Here is a 16,782-nt window from a genome sequence, read left to right as displayed (position 1 = left end):
TCAAAGAAAACTTTATAGACAACCTTCTTTCCGGTGACATATGATTTCCCAGTGCAATTTTATATAAAATTTTATTAGTAAAACATTTCATTGCAAGAAGGGTAAGAATAAAATCAGTCAATAATCACATGAAATGAACCAACTATCCTGCTGAGATAGGCACGAACGATTTTCTCTAGATAATGCCTCAAGGTCTAACTATAATGATCACATTTTTTTCAGAATTCATTATCTCAAACAATTTAAGTTTAAAAATTAGCCTCCCTCAAGTAAAAACCACAATAGGGGGTTAGTCATGTAGTGCTGGTTCTACTTGATCTTTAGTGATCTATCTGCAACACATGCAAGTAAAGTTTAGTGGGAAATAAAAAGTGGCAAGACCCATTTCTTGTCCTGTGCTCAACTCCCTTTTTCTTGCCTGCCATTCTGTGATGGAGACAATGATTTCAAAATTTTACAAAGCTCTTGAGGTCTTTCCCCAAGCAAATGGGTACATTCCTTCATTCTGAGGCAGTCTATAATTTTGACTTCAGTTTATTTTCCAAAGAAAAATATCAACTGTGACTTCCAGTCATCACTATTAAGGATTACGATATGAATAGGAACTTAATACATGTTTGGTCTCATTGCCATGTGAGAAGCTGTCTAAATGTATATATCACTAGCTAGTATTTACAGCATTTAAAAATCTTCCCCAGATGATTATATCCTGAAAATAGGATTGAATCAGTGAGTATACAATAGTTTATCAATTTATTAGTGTGTATAAGTTGATGCATAAAGACTAAGACATGCCAATTATAAAAAAACAAACTAGGTATTTGCCATTAATGACGACCAAATATTTTCAGTTAGTTTTTTTTCACATTTTGGTGAATCAGGGTATGTAACAGTTTTATCTTGGTTTATAGAAAAGTTGAGAGTTTAATGGCTTATCCCTTGTTCCTATGTATATATTGTGTACATAGGAAAATTGGGGCATGAAATTGAGATATGAAAGCCATTTATTACCTCCAAACATAGATAAGAAACTATGTAAGTGAAATCCCTGATTTTTTTCATTTGTTTACATCAAATTTCAGATTTAAATAACAAAACAACAAAAATGAAACCCACAGAATGATTCGATTGTTGGGAAAATTCTATCAGCACTTTGCTGGATAAATTGTGTAAGTTTCTCAGACACCATGGACTTAAAAGATCAAGGAAAATGCCCATAAATACACTTGAGAACTGAACATTGTGATTCAACAGTGGCTCCTTTCATGCCTTTGGTTTTACTAAAAGACAAAAAGTCTTCTGAAGAGAAGTGACTCTACTTCTGGTCCCAATGGACTACTTTTTTTTTCTTTTTTTGCCAGTATTGGGGCTTAAACTCAGGGCCTGGGTACTGTCCCTGAGCTTCTTTTGCTCAAGGCTAGTGTTCTATCACTTGAGCTTCTATCACTTCTGGCTTTTTCTGCTTACTTGGTACTGAGGAACTGAACCCAAGGTTTCATGCATGCTAGAAAGCATTCTACTACTGAGCCACATTCCCAGCCCTAAAAGACTTTCTTTAAAGACTCTCCTGTGCAGTATTCTAAACCTTCCACAATCTTTTAGGCAAGATGATTGTCACAGAAAGTGTAGGGCACAATTCTCTCTACTTAGTGAGTGACCATGGACACATAACACCGAAAAGAACTGAATCTGATTAAAGAATTTATGAAAATATCAAAGTTAGCAAGAAAAAAATCGAGGCAGTGATTTGTCTATGTGTAACTCAAGCTACAGATGGATAGACTTCCTATGTTCATAAGTTACAATCACACACCAGACGGTAATCAGTATAGAATCATATTTGGCCAGGGTGATTGGGGGAGGGGGTTGAAAAACATTCATTGATTATATTCTCCCCAAAGCAAGTTTTCTATAGCAAGATAATTTTGATTAAAAATAACAGCTAGCAGTCTAGAAATGTTATAACTAACCTTTTAGTTCTTCTCTTTGTGAAAGATCTATATTACTACTGACCAACAGTATTTATTCATTCTCCTGGCCCATGAAAGTAAAACTTAGAAATCTATAGTGGCTAATCCTTATCACCTCACTGGTACCACTCCCCCTCCCCTTATGCCACCCCCCTCACCCAGACCCTTCCCTAGTTGATTCCTACCCATTATACACACAAGCAGTCAGAAGGCCCAGTTAATTTTCCTGGATGAATTTTAGTATGAAATGCAGTACATAATGCTTTTTTTTTTAAAGGGCAACATATCATTTCAGTAGTGTATGGGATAAGGCTACATATTACCCTGGATTCCGAACTCTAACTTCTTTGTGGGGACTGAAATGGAAGAATACAGCATAGAGATACATAGGTGTTTTTGCACACAAAATTGGGTGAAAGAAGTATACCAAATAAGGTTAACCCATGTAGCTTTAACAAATAATGCAAAGACATACCCATAACAATAGTCATAAAATTCTACAGCTGTCAGAACCCAACATCAAAGTTATTATACAAGAGTTTATTAAATACTTGCTAGACACATAAAAATCATTTTGGAGACCAGGTGATTTTATGAAGCACACTAGCCAGCCATATCAGCCTGCTCTTTACCCTCTGGTCAGGATGCTTTTGTTATTTGCTCTTGTCATTGCTTCGCTCTCCACCCAACAGACTAGGAGCCTGTGAGGATGGTGGGATTCCCTGGTCATGGTCCAGGTCAGGAGAGTCCCCGCCATGCTTAGATGATGCTTAAGTTCCTTCCCTTAGCTTCGAATGAGGGGTGCTCTTTCATCTGCGGTTCCCTGAAACACAGAAAGAAAACCAGGGAAGGTTAGGTATTCATGATAGAAAGTTATCTTCAGGTGTGATAAGTTGGGGCAGGGTTAGGAGGTGAAGGAAAATGAGAAGGAAGAGAGACTGACAGGATGGAGGGACTATTCCTTAGCTTGTGTCTGTGTGTGTGTGTGTGTGTGTGTGTGTGTGTGTGTGTGTGTGTGTGTGTGTGTTTGCTCTGGAGCTTGAACTCAGGGCCTCCTGCTATCACTTAGTTTTTTTTTTTTATTTTCAATGCTATTATTATTATTATTTTTTTTTGGCTAGTTAACTGGAGACAAGATTTTCCTACCAGAGTTAAGCTTCCAACTGTAATACTCACTCAAATATCGGCATCTTTTTTTTTTCTTCAGGCTTGAACTCTGGGCCTGGGAACTGTCCCTAAGCTCTTCAGCTCAAGGCTAGTGCTCTACCACTTGGGCTACAGCACCACTTCTGGTTTTCTGGTGTTTAATTGGAGCTTAAGAGTCTCATGGACTTTAGTGCCTGGGGTGGCTTTGAACCGTGATCCTCAGATCTCAGCATCCTGATTACAGATATAAGTCACCAGTGCCTGGCAGCATGCTTCTTGCTCTTCTAAGATGTAGGCTTAAACTGCTTACAAGCATTCTCTGGTCACTGCCACCTCAATGCCACTGGACTGTAAGATGTATTAGAGTCTATGCGATCTGTCTCCCTCCTGGTTTGAAACCTAGCAGGAAGCAGTGTGTCAGAGGTGCCCAGTAATGCTTGCTGAATATATTAAGAGGGTTCCTTGTGAGCTATCAGATCTGGGGCACCACCAGAAGGTCTTGATCTCATGGGAAAAGAATTCAATCAAAGACAGGCACAGGGGAGACTTAGCAAGAGTGAGTCTATTAATGCAAAACAATGTGAAAGCAAAGCTAACATACTTTCCAGGAGAGATAGTAGGCTAGCACTCCAGAAGGAGTGCTAGGCTGAGGGTCCTGAAACCTCAAGCTTTTATTAAGGTCTATGTACCTGGGAGGGTCTATGTCCCTGGAAAACTGGGACTGTGTCATTAAGTCCTGAAAACTAGACTACCCATCATTAACTCTTCTCATAAGATGAGTGGGGGAGGTTTTGACTTTGGATGGTTCAGATGGAACTGTCCTCTTCCTCTAACTATAGGGCTGTGGGTCAGTGAGACTCTGCTGTGTATCACTAGTCACTTTGTAATGTCAACAGGTCAAAAAGTAATTTTTTTTGTCAATATCCACATCATGTTGTCAGCCATCAGGCTTTCTTGACTAACACCCAGGTTGGTTAAGAGAATAATAAATCTTCCCTCCCCCCCCATCTCTCTCCCTTCCTTCCTTCCTTCCTTCCTTCCTATCCTTCCTTCCTTCCTTCTTTCTTTCCTTCCTTCCTTTCTGCCAGTCCTGGGGCTTGAACTCAGGGCCTGAGCACTGTCCTTGGGCTAAAGGCTAGAGTTCTACCACTTGAGCCACAGCACCATTTCCAGCTTTTTTTCCCCTTCTATATATGTGGTACTGAGGAAGCGAACCTGGGTGGGTCTTCATGCATGCTAGGCAAGCACTCTACCGCTAGGCCAAACTCTTGACCCAGTAATTAACGTTTCTGAGAGGTTTAATTTGTACTTAGAAAAATCAGAGACAGCACATATTCAGACAAGAAGATCCAGAGATGGAAATGTCTAAAAGTATCAGCCTCATGGCAAATTCAGGTCACAGTAACTAGCAATGAATCAATGCTAGAATGTGGAAGGCAGTGTGATGCAAGCTAGGAGCATGCATGTATTTTCCATCTATGTCATGATATAATGATATATATTCCTCATGCTATATGTTATATACTCTTCCTCATTATTCAGGTTGTAGTCTTAAAAGATATAAAGCTACTTCTGCTAGGATATACCCTGGATTCCATCCTCACCAAGAGAACCCCACATATCAGAAGGCATTATTCTATCTCCTGGCCTTCCTTGAAATGTCCTTCTTTGACACAACCACCTTGTTTTCCATTTGGTCCAAGAGTCATATAACTATGAAATCACCACAATGTACCTTAAGTCCTCAGATGATAGCCTCTTTCTTTTCTTTTTCTCTTTGCCAGTCCTGGAGCTTGAACTCAGGGCCTGGGTACTGTCCTTGAGCTTTCTCAAGATTAGTGCTGTACCACTTGAGTCGTAGCACCACGTCCAACTTTATCTGTGTATGTGGTACCAAGGAATTGAACCCAGGGATTCATGAAGGCTAAGGCAAGCACTCTTCCACTAGGCTATACTCTGGGCCAAGGCTGATAGCCTTTCAATGAAGCACAGCTAAAGAACTGCTATTCAGTAAAGGGAGAAATTCCACCAGCCAGGACTCACCTCGTCCATGGATCCCTGTCCTTTGCATGCCATCCAGGTGAAGATCAAACCAAATAACACACCCAGTGCCATGACAATGTAGGGGATGTTGGTGACAATCACAGTAGTGTTAATCACAGACTTCAGTTGTCTTGCACTCTCTTCATCAATGAGAACACTCTGAAAGGACAAGTAAACAGAATGCTCTTCATGACTATGTATTTGGGTTATCTATTTTCTTTTTCTTTGTTTTATTTTTAAAATTTTTGATGTCTTGCATATCATCAAACACAATTTGGTTAAATCTTCTCAGTAATTCAACTATACTTGAAATCAACTTAAAAATTAGAGTGCCAAGAGAGGGAATTTATTCATCAGTATCTTTCTTTTTTTCATGTATTTTTTATTGTAATTAATAGAAGGGTTACATTATATTTGCCAGATAGAAGGTACATTAATTCACGTACATTGATACCCTTTCTCATGTCTTGGTCCCCATTTCCCTCCCCCCACCCCCACCCCTCATCTTGTTTTCCCCCCTTACCTATCAAATTTCAAATAACCAAATACAAATATATCCAATATATCAGATAACAAAGTAAGATTCTGTAACAATATGAGATAATCAAGGGATAGCAAAAGAGATGAGAGATAACATAGTACATTAAGGACAACAATTACTCATTATATGGCTTTTGTTTCTATATCCTAGAGGTCCTTTCATTTGCGTCATACTATATGGCCTTATGTATCTAGGTTTTGCTCTATTGCAAATCTCTGCTAGGAGAGACCAAAGTTTCTACTGATTATGATAAATGAGGGAAACCATTGAGACTATGTTCCTTTGAGTCTGGCTTACTTCACTTAATATGATTTTTTCTAAGTCTTTCCATTTCCTAACAAATGGGGCGATGTCATTCTTTCTGACAGCAGCATAGAATTCCACTGTGTACAAATACCACATCTTGTTGATCCACTCATCAACTGACATCTGGGTTGGTTCCATATCTTTGCTATGGTAAATAGTGCTGCAATGAACATCGTTGTGCTAGTGGATTTAGTATGGACAATTGGGTAATTGCCTAGTAGTGGAATTGCTGGGTCATAGGGAAGCTCTATGTTTAGTCTTTTGAGGAACTGCCATACTGCTTTCCATAGTGGTTGAACAAGTTTGCACTCCCACTAACAGTGTAGTAGTGATCCCTCCTGGCCACATTCCCTCCGACATCTGTTGTTACTAGTTTTCTTGATCCTGGCTATTCTAACTGGAGTGAGGTGGAATCTTGAGAGTTGTTTTGATTTGCATTTCTTTTATGACCAGAGATGTTGAGCATTTCTTCATGCGTCTATAGGCCATTTTTGTTTCTTCTTCAGAGAAAACTCTCTTTAAGTCTTTGGCCCATCTTTTAATGGGATGGTTGTTACTTTGGAGATTAGTTTTGGGGTCATTCAATTTTTTGAGCTGTTGATATATTTTAGATATGAGGCCTTTGTCTGTTGTATGGTTGGTGAAAATCTTCTCCCGTTCTGTAGGCTTCCTAATTAATTTACTAGCTATGTCCTTTGCCCTACAGAAGCTCTGCAGTTTAATGCAGTCCCACTTATCCAGCCTTTCTCTGATTTGTTGTGATTCTTGGTCCTTATTAAGAAAGTTTCTACCTGTGCCAAGGAGGCCTAGTGTATCTCCTATTCCTTCTTGTAAAGTTTTCAGTGTGTCGGCTTTTACCTCAAGGTCTTTGATCCATTTGGAGTTAATTCTCGTGCAGGGTGACAAAGAAGGATCCAACTTTAGTTTTCTGCAGGTGCTTATCCAGTTCTGCCAGCACCACTTGTTGAAAAGGCTGTCTTTCTTTCATTCTATTTTTTTGGCTCCTTTGTCAAAGATTAGGTGGCCATAGGTCTGTGGTTTAATATCTGGGTCCTCAGTTCTATTCCATTGGTCTTCAGGCCTGTTCTTGTGCCAGTACCAAGCTGTTTTGATGATTATAGCTCTTTAATAGAGTCTAAAGTTTGGTATTGAAATTCTTCCTGAGCTGTTCTTTCTGCTAAGAAGTGTTTTTGCTATACGGGGTCTTTTATTATTCCATATGAAATTTTGGATTGCCTGTTCTATTTCTTTAAAGAATGACATTGGGATATTGATGGGTATTGTGTTGAATTTGTAAATAGCCCTTGGCAAGATTGTCATTTTCACAATGTTGATTCTTCCAATCCAGGAGCATGGGAGGGTTTTTCTATTTCCTCAGTTCTGCTTTAATTTCCTTTTTCAGTGTTTTAAAGTTTTAATCAAAAAAGTCCTTTACATTCTCAGTTAAGGTAATTCCTAGGTACTTTATTTTCTTTGAAGCTATTGCAAAAGGAGTTGCTTTCCTGATTGTTGCCTCATTCCTCTCACTGTTAAAGAGTTCTAGCCTTAAGAAAGCCCAATGACAGTGCTCAGGCCCCAAGTTCAAGTCCCAGGATTGGCAAAAAAAAACTATGGGGGAAATTAAGGAGATATAACTACAATAAATTTTATATATGACTTAGAAAAAAATCAATAATAGGGGCCTTAAGATGACAGAGTTTCAAAGGAGACAAAGAAAGTTTAACTGGATGCCTGAGTGCTGGCAATTTCGTCTGCTTCTACAGAGCCCAGGAGTTGAACCCTAGAAGTCTACCACTTGAACTACACTCACAGTTCTTTCCTTTTTAGTTTTCTTTTTTTTTTTTTTTTCAGATAGGGTCTTATGTTTTTGCCTTTGTTGCTGTCAAATCAAGACTCTCCTATCCCTGCTCTTCAAGTAGCTGTAATTTCAAATGCATACCATCAAGCCTAGTCTCCAACTAATTAATATTCTTGGAAAGCAAAATTAATTTCTGTCATTTCTCCAACATAATCCCTAGGCATAAGCATTATTAGCATTTAAAAGAAATTTCTGAGTATAGCCAGTGGTTTTTAAAAATTCTTTTTTCCTTTCTTATATCTTTAAATTGCACATAGTGATCACAATAAACATCATCAGGGAAGTTCTTGGCCAGTCAAGACATTCCCAGCCCCTGGCCCCTTGGACTTACCTCACTGAGATACATCACTGGGAAAACCATGGTTCTAATGTCTCCAGTTTGACTATAAGACAAAAGTTAATATTATTTTATAGATCCCTGCTATGGCAGGCTCACTTGGAGAGGCATTTACATGCAAATACCAGTACACTTATTCCATTCAATTTTCTAGAATTGACTCCAGTCATTTGAGTTATCTTTGTAAACACATAAAGAGGAAGTTACCCTGTAGTATATTACCAAGTATCCTAGTGTACATGTAGTTCGTTCAATATTACAAGTATTTTTATTCAATATTACAAGTATTTTCTTACCACCACAAAAGTTGGGACAGGAGATTGGTTATACTTAGGAATTCTAATGAAGAAGTGGCTTCTTGGGGCCGGGAGGTTGGCCTAGTGGTTAAAGTGCTTGCCTAGCATGCATGGAGACCCGGGCTCGATTCCTTGGTACCACATATATAGAAAAAAAGCCGGAAGTGGTGCTGAGGCTCAAGTGGTAGAGTTCTAGCCTTGAGAAAGTCCAAGAACAGTGCTCAGGCCCTGAGCTCAAGCCCAGGACTGGCCAAAAAAAAAAAAGAAGTGGCTTGTACATGGTCTGTTGGAGGGAAAGCCTGGATTCAAGAGACTTTTTTTTAACCATCCAGACAAGGGCTAGGTCTGGCCCCAGGTGGAAGCAGAGGGTATGCAGAGAGAAAGGGATGGAAACTGGGGTCAAGGTAGGTAAGATATAATCTCCAGGGCATGGATAAAAACAGCCCCTAGACCCTACAGTTCTTCTAAGTTATATGATTTCCAACAAGTTACTTAAACTCTCTGTGCTTCAGTTTCCTCATTGGTACTAGTGGCCAATACATGTGAAGTAATGCTTAGAACAATGCCTCCTCCATGACAGTACCATTGGAAGTGTCTGATGAAGTAAATTCCAAGAGCAAATTCCTTGGCCAGGTGGATCCTGAACACCTGAGATTGGAGGCGAGCAGTGGGAAGAAATGGACTCCCCCCCCCCCACTGCACACACTGACCCATGTCTGCCTTAGCACAAACAAGCCAAACTTACATAAAGTCACTGACTTTTTGAACATAAATGTTGATTTGGAGCCTCTTGGCTGCTCTGAGGATAACTCCAGTCAACTGCAAATCAGAAGGGAAGAGAAAACATTAGGATTTGTTAAGTCTCCTAAGAGACCATCATTTCTGTGGATTCTATGGTTGAGGGTGGCCATGAGTAGATTTAGCAGGCTGAATGGTACCATAGAAAACCAATCCCAGAATATGGCAAGTACGACTGGATAGACAGACCAAGGTTTTATAATATAGATGTGAGTCTTGGAAGATCCATTCAAATACAGAGTCTATGCAGTGGGTCTGGGGTGGGGCCTGAGACTAGGTATTTCTAGTTAGCCTCTCAGGCAGCTGACACTTTGCATTGAAAGCCCCTGCAGACTCCAGCTGGAGGAAGAGCCCACAGGTTCCCAGTTAGATTTGGACATGCAGGAAGATGGCTTGGGCTCAGAGGAAAATGGTGGTCCCTGCCAGAGAATGTTGTTCAAGTCCAAGATGTCCAGAGGGAGTGACTGTAGCCATTTCTCAACTTTGCATTGAGGTCATGGGACAGTTCTGATACCTGGGCTACAGCTACCATTAGTTTGACTGCTGAAAAGGAATTGTCTGACTGACAGCTAAGAGAGAAGAAAGGCAGTCACATGTGCTATCATTCACTGCTTCCTTAGACACAGGCTCAATGAGCATAGCTTATAAAATAAAGTGTATTGCTTCACAGTATTCAAAGCCCCCAAAATAAAGTTATCTGACCTGTAGTTTAGCTTCTGTAGTGAGAGATCCTCATGTTGGGAAATGTTAGCTTAGCATATGAAATGATAGATTTTTCTCCTCTACAGTGTATGTATATCTGATACTTTGTAATATTTATTGTATAATTAACCCTCAAAAGTACTTGTAAGAGGGCAGGGAGTTTGGCCTAGTGGTAGCCTGCTTGCCTAGCATGAAGACCTGGGTTTGATTCCTCAGTATCACATACATAGAAAAAAGCTGGAAGTGGTCCTGTGGCTCAAGTGGTAGAGTTCTACCCTTGAAAAAGTCCAAGGACAGTGCTCAGGCCCTGAGTTCAAGGCCCAGGACTGGAAAAAAAAAGTTTGACAGGCATGGTGGCTCATGCCTGTAATCCTAGCTACTACTCAGGAGGCTGAGATCTGAGGATCAAGGTTCAAAGCCAGCCTGGGCAGAAAAAGACCTGAGACTCTTATCTCTAATTAACCTCTAGAAAATGGGAAGTGGAGCTTGGCTCAAGGGTAGGGCAGTAGCCTTGAGTTGATGAGCTCAGGGACAATGCCCTGCCCAAAGGTAGGGTGGTAGCCTTGAGCTGAAGAGCTCAGGACAGTGCCCAGGCTGAGCGCAAGCCCCATGACCCACACACACACAAAAAAAAAAGTACTTGTAAGAAAGAAGGATGGGGCCAGGAGTTTGGCCTAGTGGTTAAAGTGCTTGCTTAGCATGCACGAAGACCCAGGTTCAATTCCTTGGTACCACATATAGAAAAAAGCCGGAAGTGGTGCTGAGACTCAAGTGGTAGAACTCTAGCCTTCAGAAAGTCCAAGGACAGTACTCAGGCCCTGAGCTCAAGCCCAGGACTGGCAAAAAAAAAAAAGAAAGAAAGAAGGATGCTGAAAGTAGTAGAAGCTAATATGGAATTTAAATTTGTAGACCACTGGCAAGAAGTAAGCAGAGGAACATTTTCAGCCCAGATCTGAAGATCACAGTTTGTATCCAGTATGGGCAAGAAAGTCTGTCTGACTCTTATCTTCAATAAACCAACAAAAAGCTGAAAAAGCTGGAAGTAGAGCTATGGCTCAAGTGGTAGACTGCTAGGCTATGTAAATAAGATAAGAGACAGTGTCCAGGTCCTGAGATCAAATTTTAGGACTGGACCAACACAATAAATAAATAAAATTAGGTCAGTAGATAGGTAGACAGAGTGTGTGTCTTCATATTTTTGCATATCATGGCCACAATCTGGCCTTCTAGTTGCAGGGCTAAGAGACCACATCTCAGGGAACCCGATTGAATGCATTAGGGTAAAGATTGTATGTTCCTTTTTTTCTATTTTGGTCAGCTGTGGGTCTTGAACTCAGGGCCTGGGTACTTTCCATGAGCTTTGTTGCTCAAGGCTAGTGCTCTACTACTTTGAGCCACTTCAGGGTTTTTTGGTGGTTAATTGGAGCTAAGAGTTTCTTGAGCTTTCTTGCCCCAGCCTGGCTTTGGAATGTGATGATACTCAGATCTCAGCCTTGTGAGTAGCTAGGATTATGGGTCTGAGCCACCACCAGCACTCAGCAAGACTGTGGTTCTTAAAAGAGAGTGCTTAGGACTGACCACTCCATACACAGGATGAAATCCTCTGCCCTCTCCTCAGGAGGAAGGCACTCACAGGGTTAATGTCCACAAATGTCTCGTGGTCTTCCTTATTTGGATTCATGCCGCGTATGGCCGAAACAAACTTCTCCTCTGCTTGGTAGAAGTGTGGAAAAGACATGACAATGGGAGCACCTGAGTATTGAGGAGACAGACAAGAATGATGCTAAGTAAAAATTCAACAAACGTGGCTCCTAATGGATAAAAAGTCATATGGAAGTATGACTAGCTCAAGATTTATACACTTTTTCCTGCCATCTCTTACGCCCAATTGCACATGACACACGGAAGTACTGGCTAAATTATTTCTTCTTCAACAAACATTTACTGGGTTTATAAAGTATAAGTGTTATGCACGTATAAAGTAATGCTTTCGAAAGCTCTATGAAACTAGCACAGTTAACCTTATATTGCATTTAGTAAAAATGAGGTTAACGCCAGAGTGAGGGTGAATGCCTGCAATCCCGGTACATTGGAGGCTGAAGCAACAGGAACATGGATAGTGTGAGGCTACACATGAAGATCCTATGGCAAAAAAAAAAAGGAGGAGGAAAAAGGAGGAAGAGGAGGAGGAGGAGAAGGAGGAGAAGGAGGAGGAGGAGGAGGAGGAAGAAAAGGAGGCTGCTAAGCTTCATAGAAGTTATAAGATTTGGCTGGGGACATGTAGCTATCTGGGCACTGTCCCTAAGTTCTTCAGCTCAAGGCTAGCGTTCAACCACAGCACCACTTCTGGTTTTCTGGTGGTTAATTATAGATAAGAGTCACATGGACTTTCCTGAGTGGGATAGCTCTGAACCCAGATCCTCAGATCTCCTGAGTAGCTAGGATTACAGGCATGAGCCAAATCCCTACTGAGGGCTTAATGGGAGCCAGACGTTCTGCTCAGTGATTTGCATATATTATCTCTTACTCTCATACAATTGTCCACAAACTTACAATCAACCCCTTTTATGGATGTGAAAACTGATGTGTGGAAGGAACCTCTTTTTTTTGCTAATCATGGGGCTTAAACTCATGGCCTGAGCACTCTCCTTGGACTTTCTCAAGGCTAGCACTCTACCACTTGAGCCACAGCACCACTTCCAGCTTTTTCTATGTATGTGGTATTGAGGAATCAAACCCAGTAGTGCTAGGCAAGCATGCACTACTAGCCCAGGCTCCCAGCCCTGGAAGGAACCTCTTAACCAGCACGGCCAGTGTGCTAACAAGGACTCAACCCCCAATCCGTCTGCTTCCAGGACACTCAAACCACTACCTAAAACTGTTTCTCTGGAGAACTGAAAACAACTGAAGATAAACCCGTGGCGGTTAACTTCTCAGTCTAAATTTGGGGATTCACAGAAGGAAGAGGGAAAGGATGTCAGCAAGAGGCTTGAGTGTTGAGAAACTTTCTGTGGACTTTGGCAACATAGCAGGAAAAAATGTATATGCATTTATGTCTTGACAGGGCTGAAGTAATGGGACATGACTGCACAACTCTTCACCCAATAAGAGAAAAGAGAGAGCAGAACCAGGAGCGGGTGCCATTCCCTAGGCAGCGGTATTGTGTTCTCTTACAAAAAGAGACACAACTGTCTAAGCACTGGCAAGCTCTCTCTTTGGGGGAGGGCCACTTGGTTTAAACTGACGCTTGCTAGAATATTTTGAGATAGGGTCTTGATTTTCTGCTTGGGCATGCACCTCATAAATTATCCCAAAAGGAGGTTTAAAAGTCAAGTCGACTACAGAGCAAAAGTTAGCACATTGATTTATTTAGGAGAAAGCATCAGAAAGAGGAAAAGTTGCCTGAAGGTGTGTGTGTGTGTGTGTGTGTGTGTGTGTGTGTGTGTGTGTGACAATACTATGGCTTGCTCTCTCATTTGGCCTTTTTTTCCCCTCTCAAGGCTGTCACTCTGCCACTTGAGGCACACCTTTGGCTTTCTACTGATTAATGGAATTAGGAGTGTTTTGGAATTGTTTGCTAGGGCAGGCTTCAAAATCTCAATTCTCAGATCTGAGACTCCTGGGTAGCTAAGATTATAGAAGTGAGCTATTAAAGCCCAACTCCCAGGGAAGTTATAGTATAAAAAGAAGCAGGGTGAGTATTAGAAGATCACCAATTGTAGCAAGTATTAATGCAGAGATGAACTTTTATAAAAAGCACTTCCCTTCTTTAAAATGTTTTTTCACAATTTTTTTGCCAGTCCTGGGCTTGAGCTCAGGGCCTGAGCACTATCCTTGGACTTTCTCAAGGCTAGAGCTCTACCACTTGAGCCTCAGCACCACTTCTGGCTTTTTTCTATGTATGTGGTACCGAGGAATCGAACCCGGGTCTTCATGCATGCTAGGCAAGCACTTTAACCACTAGGCCAAACTCCCGGCCCTTTTTCCACAATTTTAAAAGAGAGAGAGAGAGAGAAAGAAAGAGAGAGAGAGATTTTGAATGGCTATGTATTTGTGTCATTGTAAATAATTCTGCAGCACCTGACTTAAAGCTCATCTTTAAGAGAAGGAATCCAGCTTTGTCCCACTGATAATTCTGCTTCATTCTTGAAAAAAAGCAGAGGCTCAGCTATTAAGAGATGATAAGTGTCAGGCACTGGTGCCACCACACCTGTAATCCTAGCTACTCAGGAGGAAGGATTATGATTTGAAGAAAAGTCTCGGAGATACCATTACCAGAATTAATCAACCAAAGTTAATTAACACAATTAATTAGTTAACCACAAGTAACCAGAAAAAAGCCAGACTGGAGACATGGCTCCAGTAGTACTGTACCAGCCATGAACAAGAAAGCTGAGCAAGAGAGCATAAGGCCCTGAGTTCAAACCCCAGTACTAACAAAAGAGAAATTTATAGTCTGAAAATGAAGTTGTATAATTTCTTTTTTAGCATTATTTGGAACATGAAACCTGTTAATTCTTTAATATTAATGAACCTTATATAAGTATATAAAGCAATTAAGACAGCAACACATAGGAAGTGTTCTATAAAATAAGCCATTCCTGCAATTAAGACTTCTAAGTAGTTGGGCATGGTGGCTCATGCCTGTAATCCTAACTACTCAAGAGGCTGAGATATGAGGATCCAGGTTCAAAGCCAGCCCAGGTACTAAAAAGTCTGTGAGACTCTTATCTCCAATTAATCACTAGAAAACCAGAACTGGTGCTGTGGCTTTAAGGGTAGCATGGTAGCCTTGAGCTGAACAGCTCAGGGTCAATGCCCAGGCCCAGAATTCAAGTCCCAAGACCAAAAAAAAAAAAGACTTCTAAGTAAACCATTGCCTAGAAAAATACAACATAATATTTATGAAAATCACAGAAAAAACAATACTTTGTAAAACATCCAGTAGCTATGTTGTACAGTCTCTGTTTAACATAGGGTCTCTCTGTGCAGCCTCCGCTGGGCTTGACCACTGGATCTTCCTGCCAAAGCTTCCAGAGTGCTAGGATTATAAGCCTGTGCCAAAAGTATCATTCTTAAAAAGGTCAGATTTGTTCTATGCATTGGACTGTCCCTGTATTCTCTGTGGTACTCTGCGTCTACATTCTAGACACCCACAATCCTGGCCCCTTTGGGAGATCGTACCATTCTTGCAGATGCTGACATTCAATACTCCTGAGCCCAGGCAGTTGCCTTCTGGTGGGCAGAAGCCAGCGTTGTCAGAGGAATTGGCTAGGACTTCTTGAGGTATCGTATAGCGAAAGGCAGGCAGTCCGTGTATGCTCTTAAAGTCACTGAATGTTATATACACTGACCTGTCAAGATGGAAGGATTAAAAAGTCAGGGTGGGTTCTACTCAGCATGTATCATCTACCAGAATGGTGAGTCAGCAGTGGGGCTCAGTTACAACATAGAAGCTTCTGGACTAAGAAGAAAATGACACAAAAGAATGCCTGAGAGGAACTCTGCCAGCTTACTATGGAATAAGGTTGTAGATGAATTGTAACAAAAAATACTCATAGTGCCAAGAACTGGTGGCTCATGCCTATGATTCTAGCTGCTCAGGAGGCTGAGAGCTGAAGATCATGGTTTGAAGTCAGCCTAAGATGAAAAGTCCTCATGAGACTCATATCTACAATTAATCACCAGAAACCAGGAGTGACAGTGTAGCTCAAAATGGTAGAGGGTTAGCCTTGAGCAAAAGACCTACAGGGACAGTGCTCAGGCTCTGAATTCATGCACCTAGGCTGGCTGACCAAAGAGACGGGGGGTGGGGGGCACAACTCCCATGTCCTCATAAGAACCCCTCATGCGGAGGGGTTCTACTTGTATCCATATTTTACAAAGGGAAAAATGAAACACAATGATTAAATAATTTGACCAAGGTCACACAGCTGTGAACAGTGCAGCCAAGTGCAGCAATAGTCAGGCTATGGAGTCTGTGCCGTGCCCCATCAGGCAATAGTATCTCTCAATATGCCAATAGCACATAAAGATTCATAAATATATGTGAACATTCGTACACAATAAGTACACCTGCATATAGCCAACACATTTTGGGTAGTCCTGCAATCAAAGACTGTATTAAAAAAATACCTATTATTAAAGTTCCTACCTGCAGAAGTCTGATGGGAAGACATACAGGACCTCGTCTTTGGCTATCAGTGGGTGGAAAGAATCCCCGTCTGTTCCGTTAATCATATTGCATGTGTCTGTCATCCACCAGTCCAGTGACCTGTATTAGATAAGCACCCAAGGAAAGACAATCAATCTGGGTTGTAATGTCTCTGAGAGGACCAGGACTTCTCCAGGCATAACTGCAGCGGATTACCCAGGATCTTATTCACTCCCTCACAGGAGGGTTTATGGATTCAAAAGCAGGAAAAAAAAAAAAGTAGGCCCCGGCCCCAAGTCAACTTTGATAAATAGAATAACTTCATGTTCTCATTTCTTTCCTCTAAAAACGTGTATATGACATACAGATTTAGAAATAATGATCTGCTTAAAGCATAACCTGGTTTAGAATTAATAACAGGAAAGAAGCAAATGGACTTTGGATAGACACGTCCAGTTCTTTAATATTTACAACAGACCATTAACTCTCCTACCTTTGAAAAGATCTCTTCCCAAAATAACAGAGAACTTGTCTAGGATCATAAGAAAGACTGAGGTCAAGAGTGTGGCCTAATGGTAGAGTGTTTTCCTGGCATGCATGAATCCCTGGGTTCAATTCCTCGGTACTATAT

At 41.1% G+C, this 16,782-nt stretch overlaps 1 protein-coding gene across 1 annotated transcript in view; it reads right to left on the bottom strand.

Annotated features, from left to right (window-relative positions):
- Window positions 1-734: 734 nt before the first annotated feature.
- The window catches only part of Scarb2 (scavenger receptor class B member 2), a 60,795-nt gene continuing 44,747 nt past the window's right edge, over window positions 735-16,782 (bottom strand). The window contains exons 6-12 of the mRNA XM_090343402.1: window positions 16,152-16,271; window positions 15,182-15,351; window positions 11,631-11,749; window positions 9,243-9,316; window positions 8,196-8,247; window positions 5,160-5,318; window positions 735-2,793 (exon numbers count right to left, since the gene is read on the bottom strand). Coding sequence (XP_090199528.1) covers window positions 2,755-2,793; window positions 5,160-5,318; window positions 8,196-8,247; window positions 9,243-9,316; window positions 11,631-11,749; window positions 15,182-15,351; window positions 16,152-16,271 — 733 coding nt within the window. The 3' untranslated portion in view covers window positions 735-2,754. The remainder of the gene's footprint in view (window positions 2,794-5,159; window positions 5,319-8,195; window positions 8,248-9,242; window positions 9,317-11,630; window positions 11,750-15,181; window positions 15,352-16,151; window positions 16,272-16,782) is intronic.

This window comes from Megascapheus bottae, chromosome 13 (genome assembly GCF_031878675.1).
Source record: "Megascapheus bottae isolate mThoBot1 chromosome 13, mThoBot2.hap1, whole genome shotgun sequence".
Lineage (NCBI taxonomy): Eukaryota > Metazoa > Chordata > Mammalia > Rodentia > Geomyidae > Megascapheus > Megascapheus bottae.
Note: the sequence above shows the minus strand (reverse complement) of the source record. Positions and strands in the feature narration are given on the sequence as shown.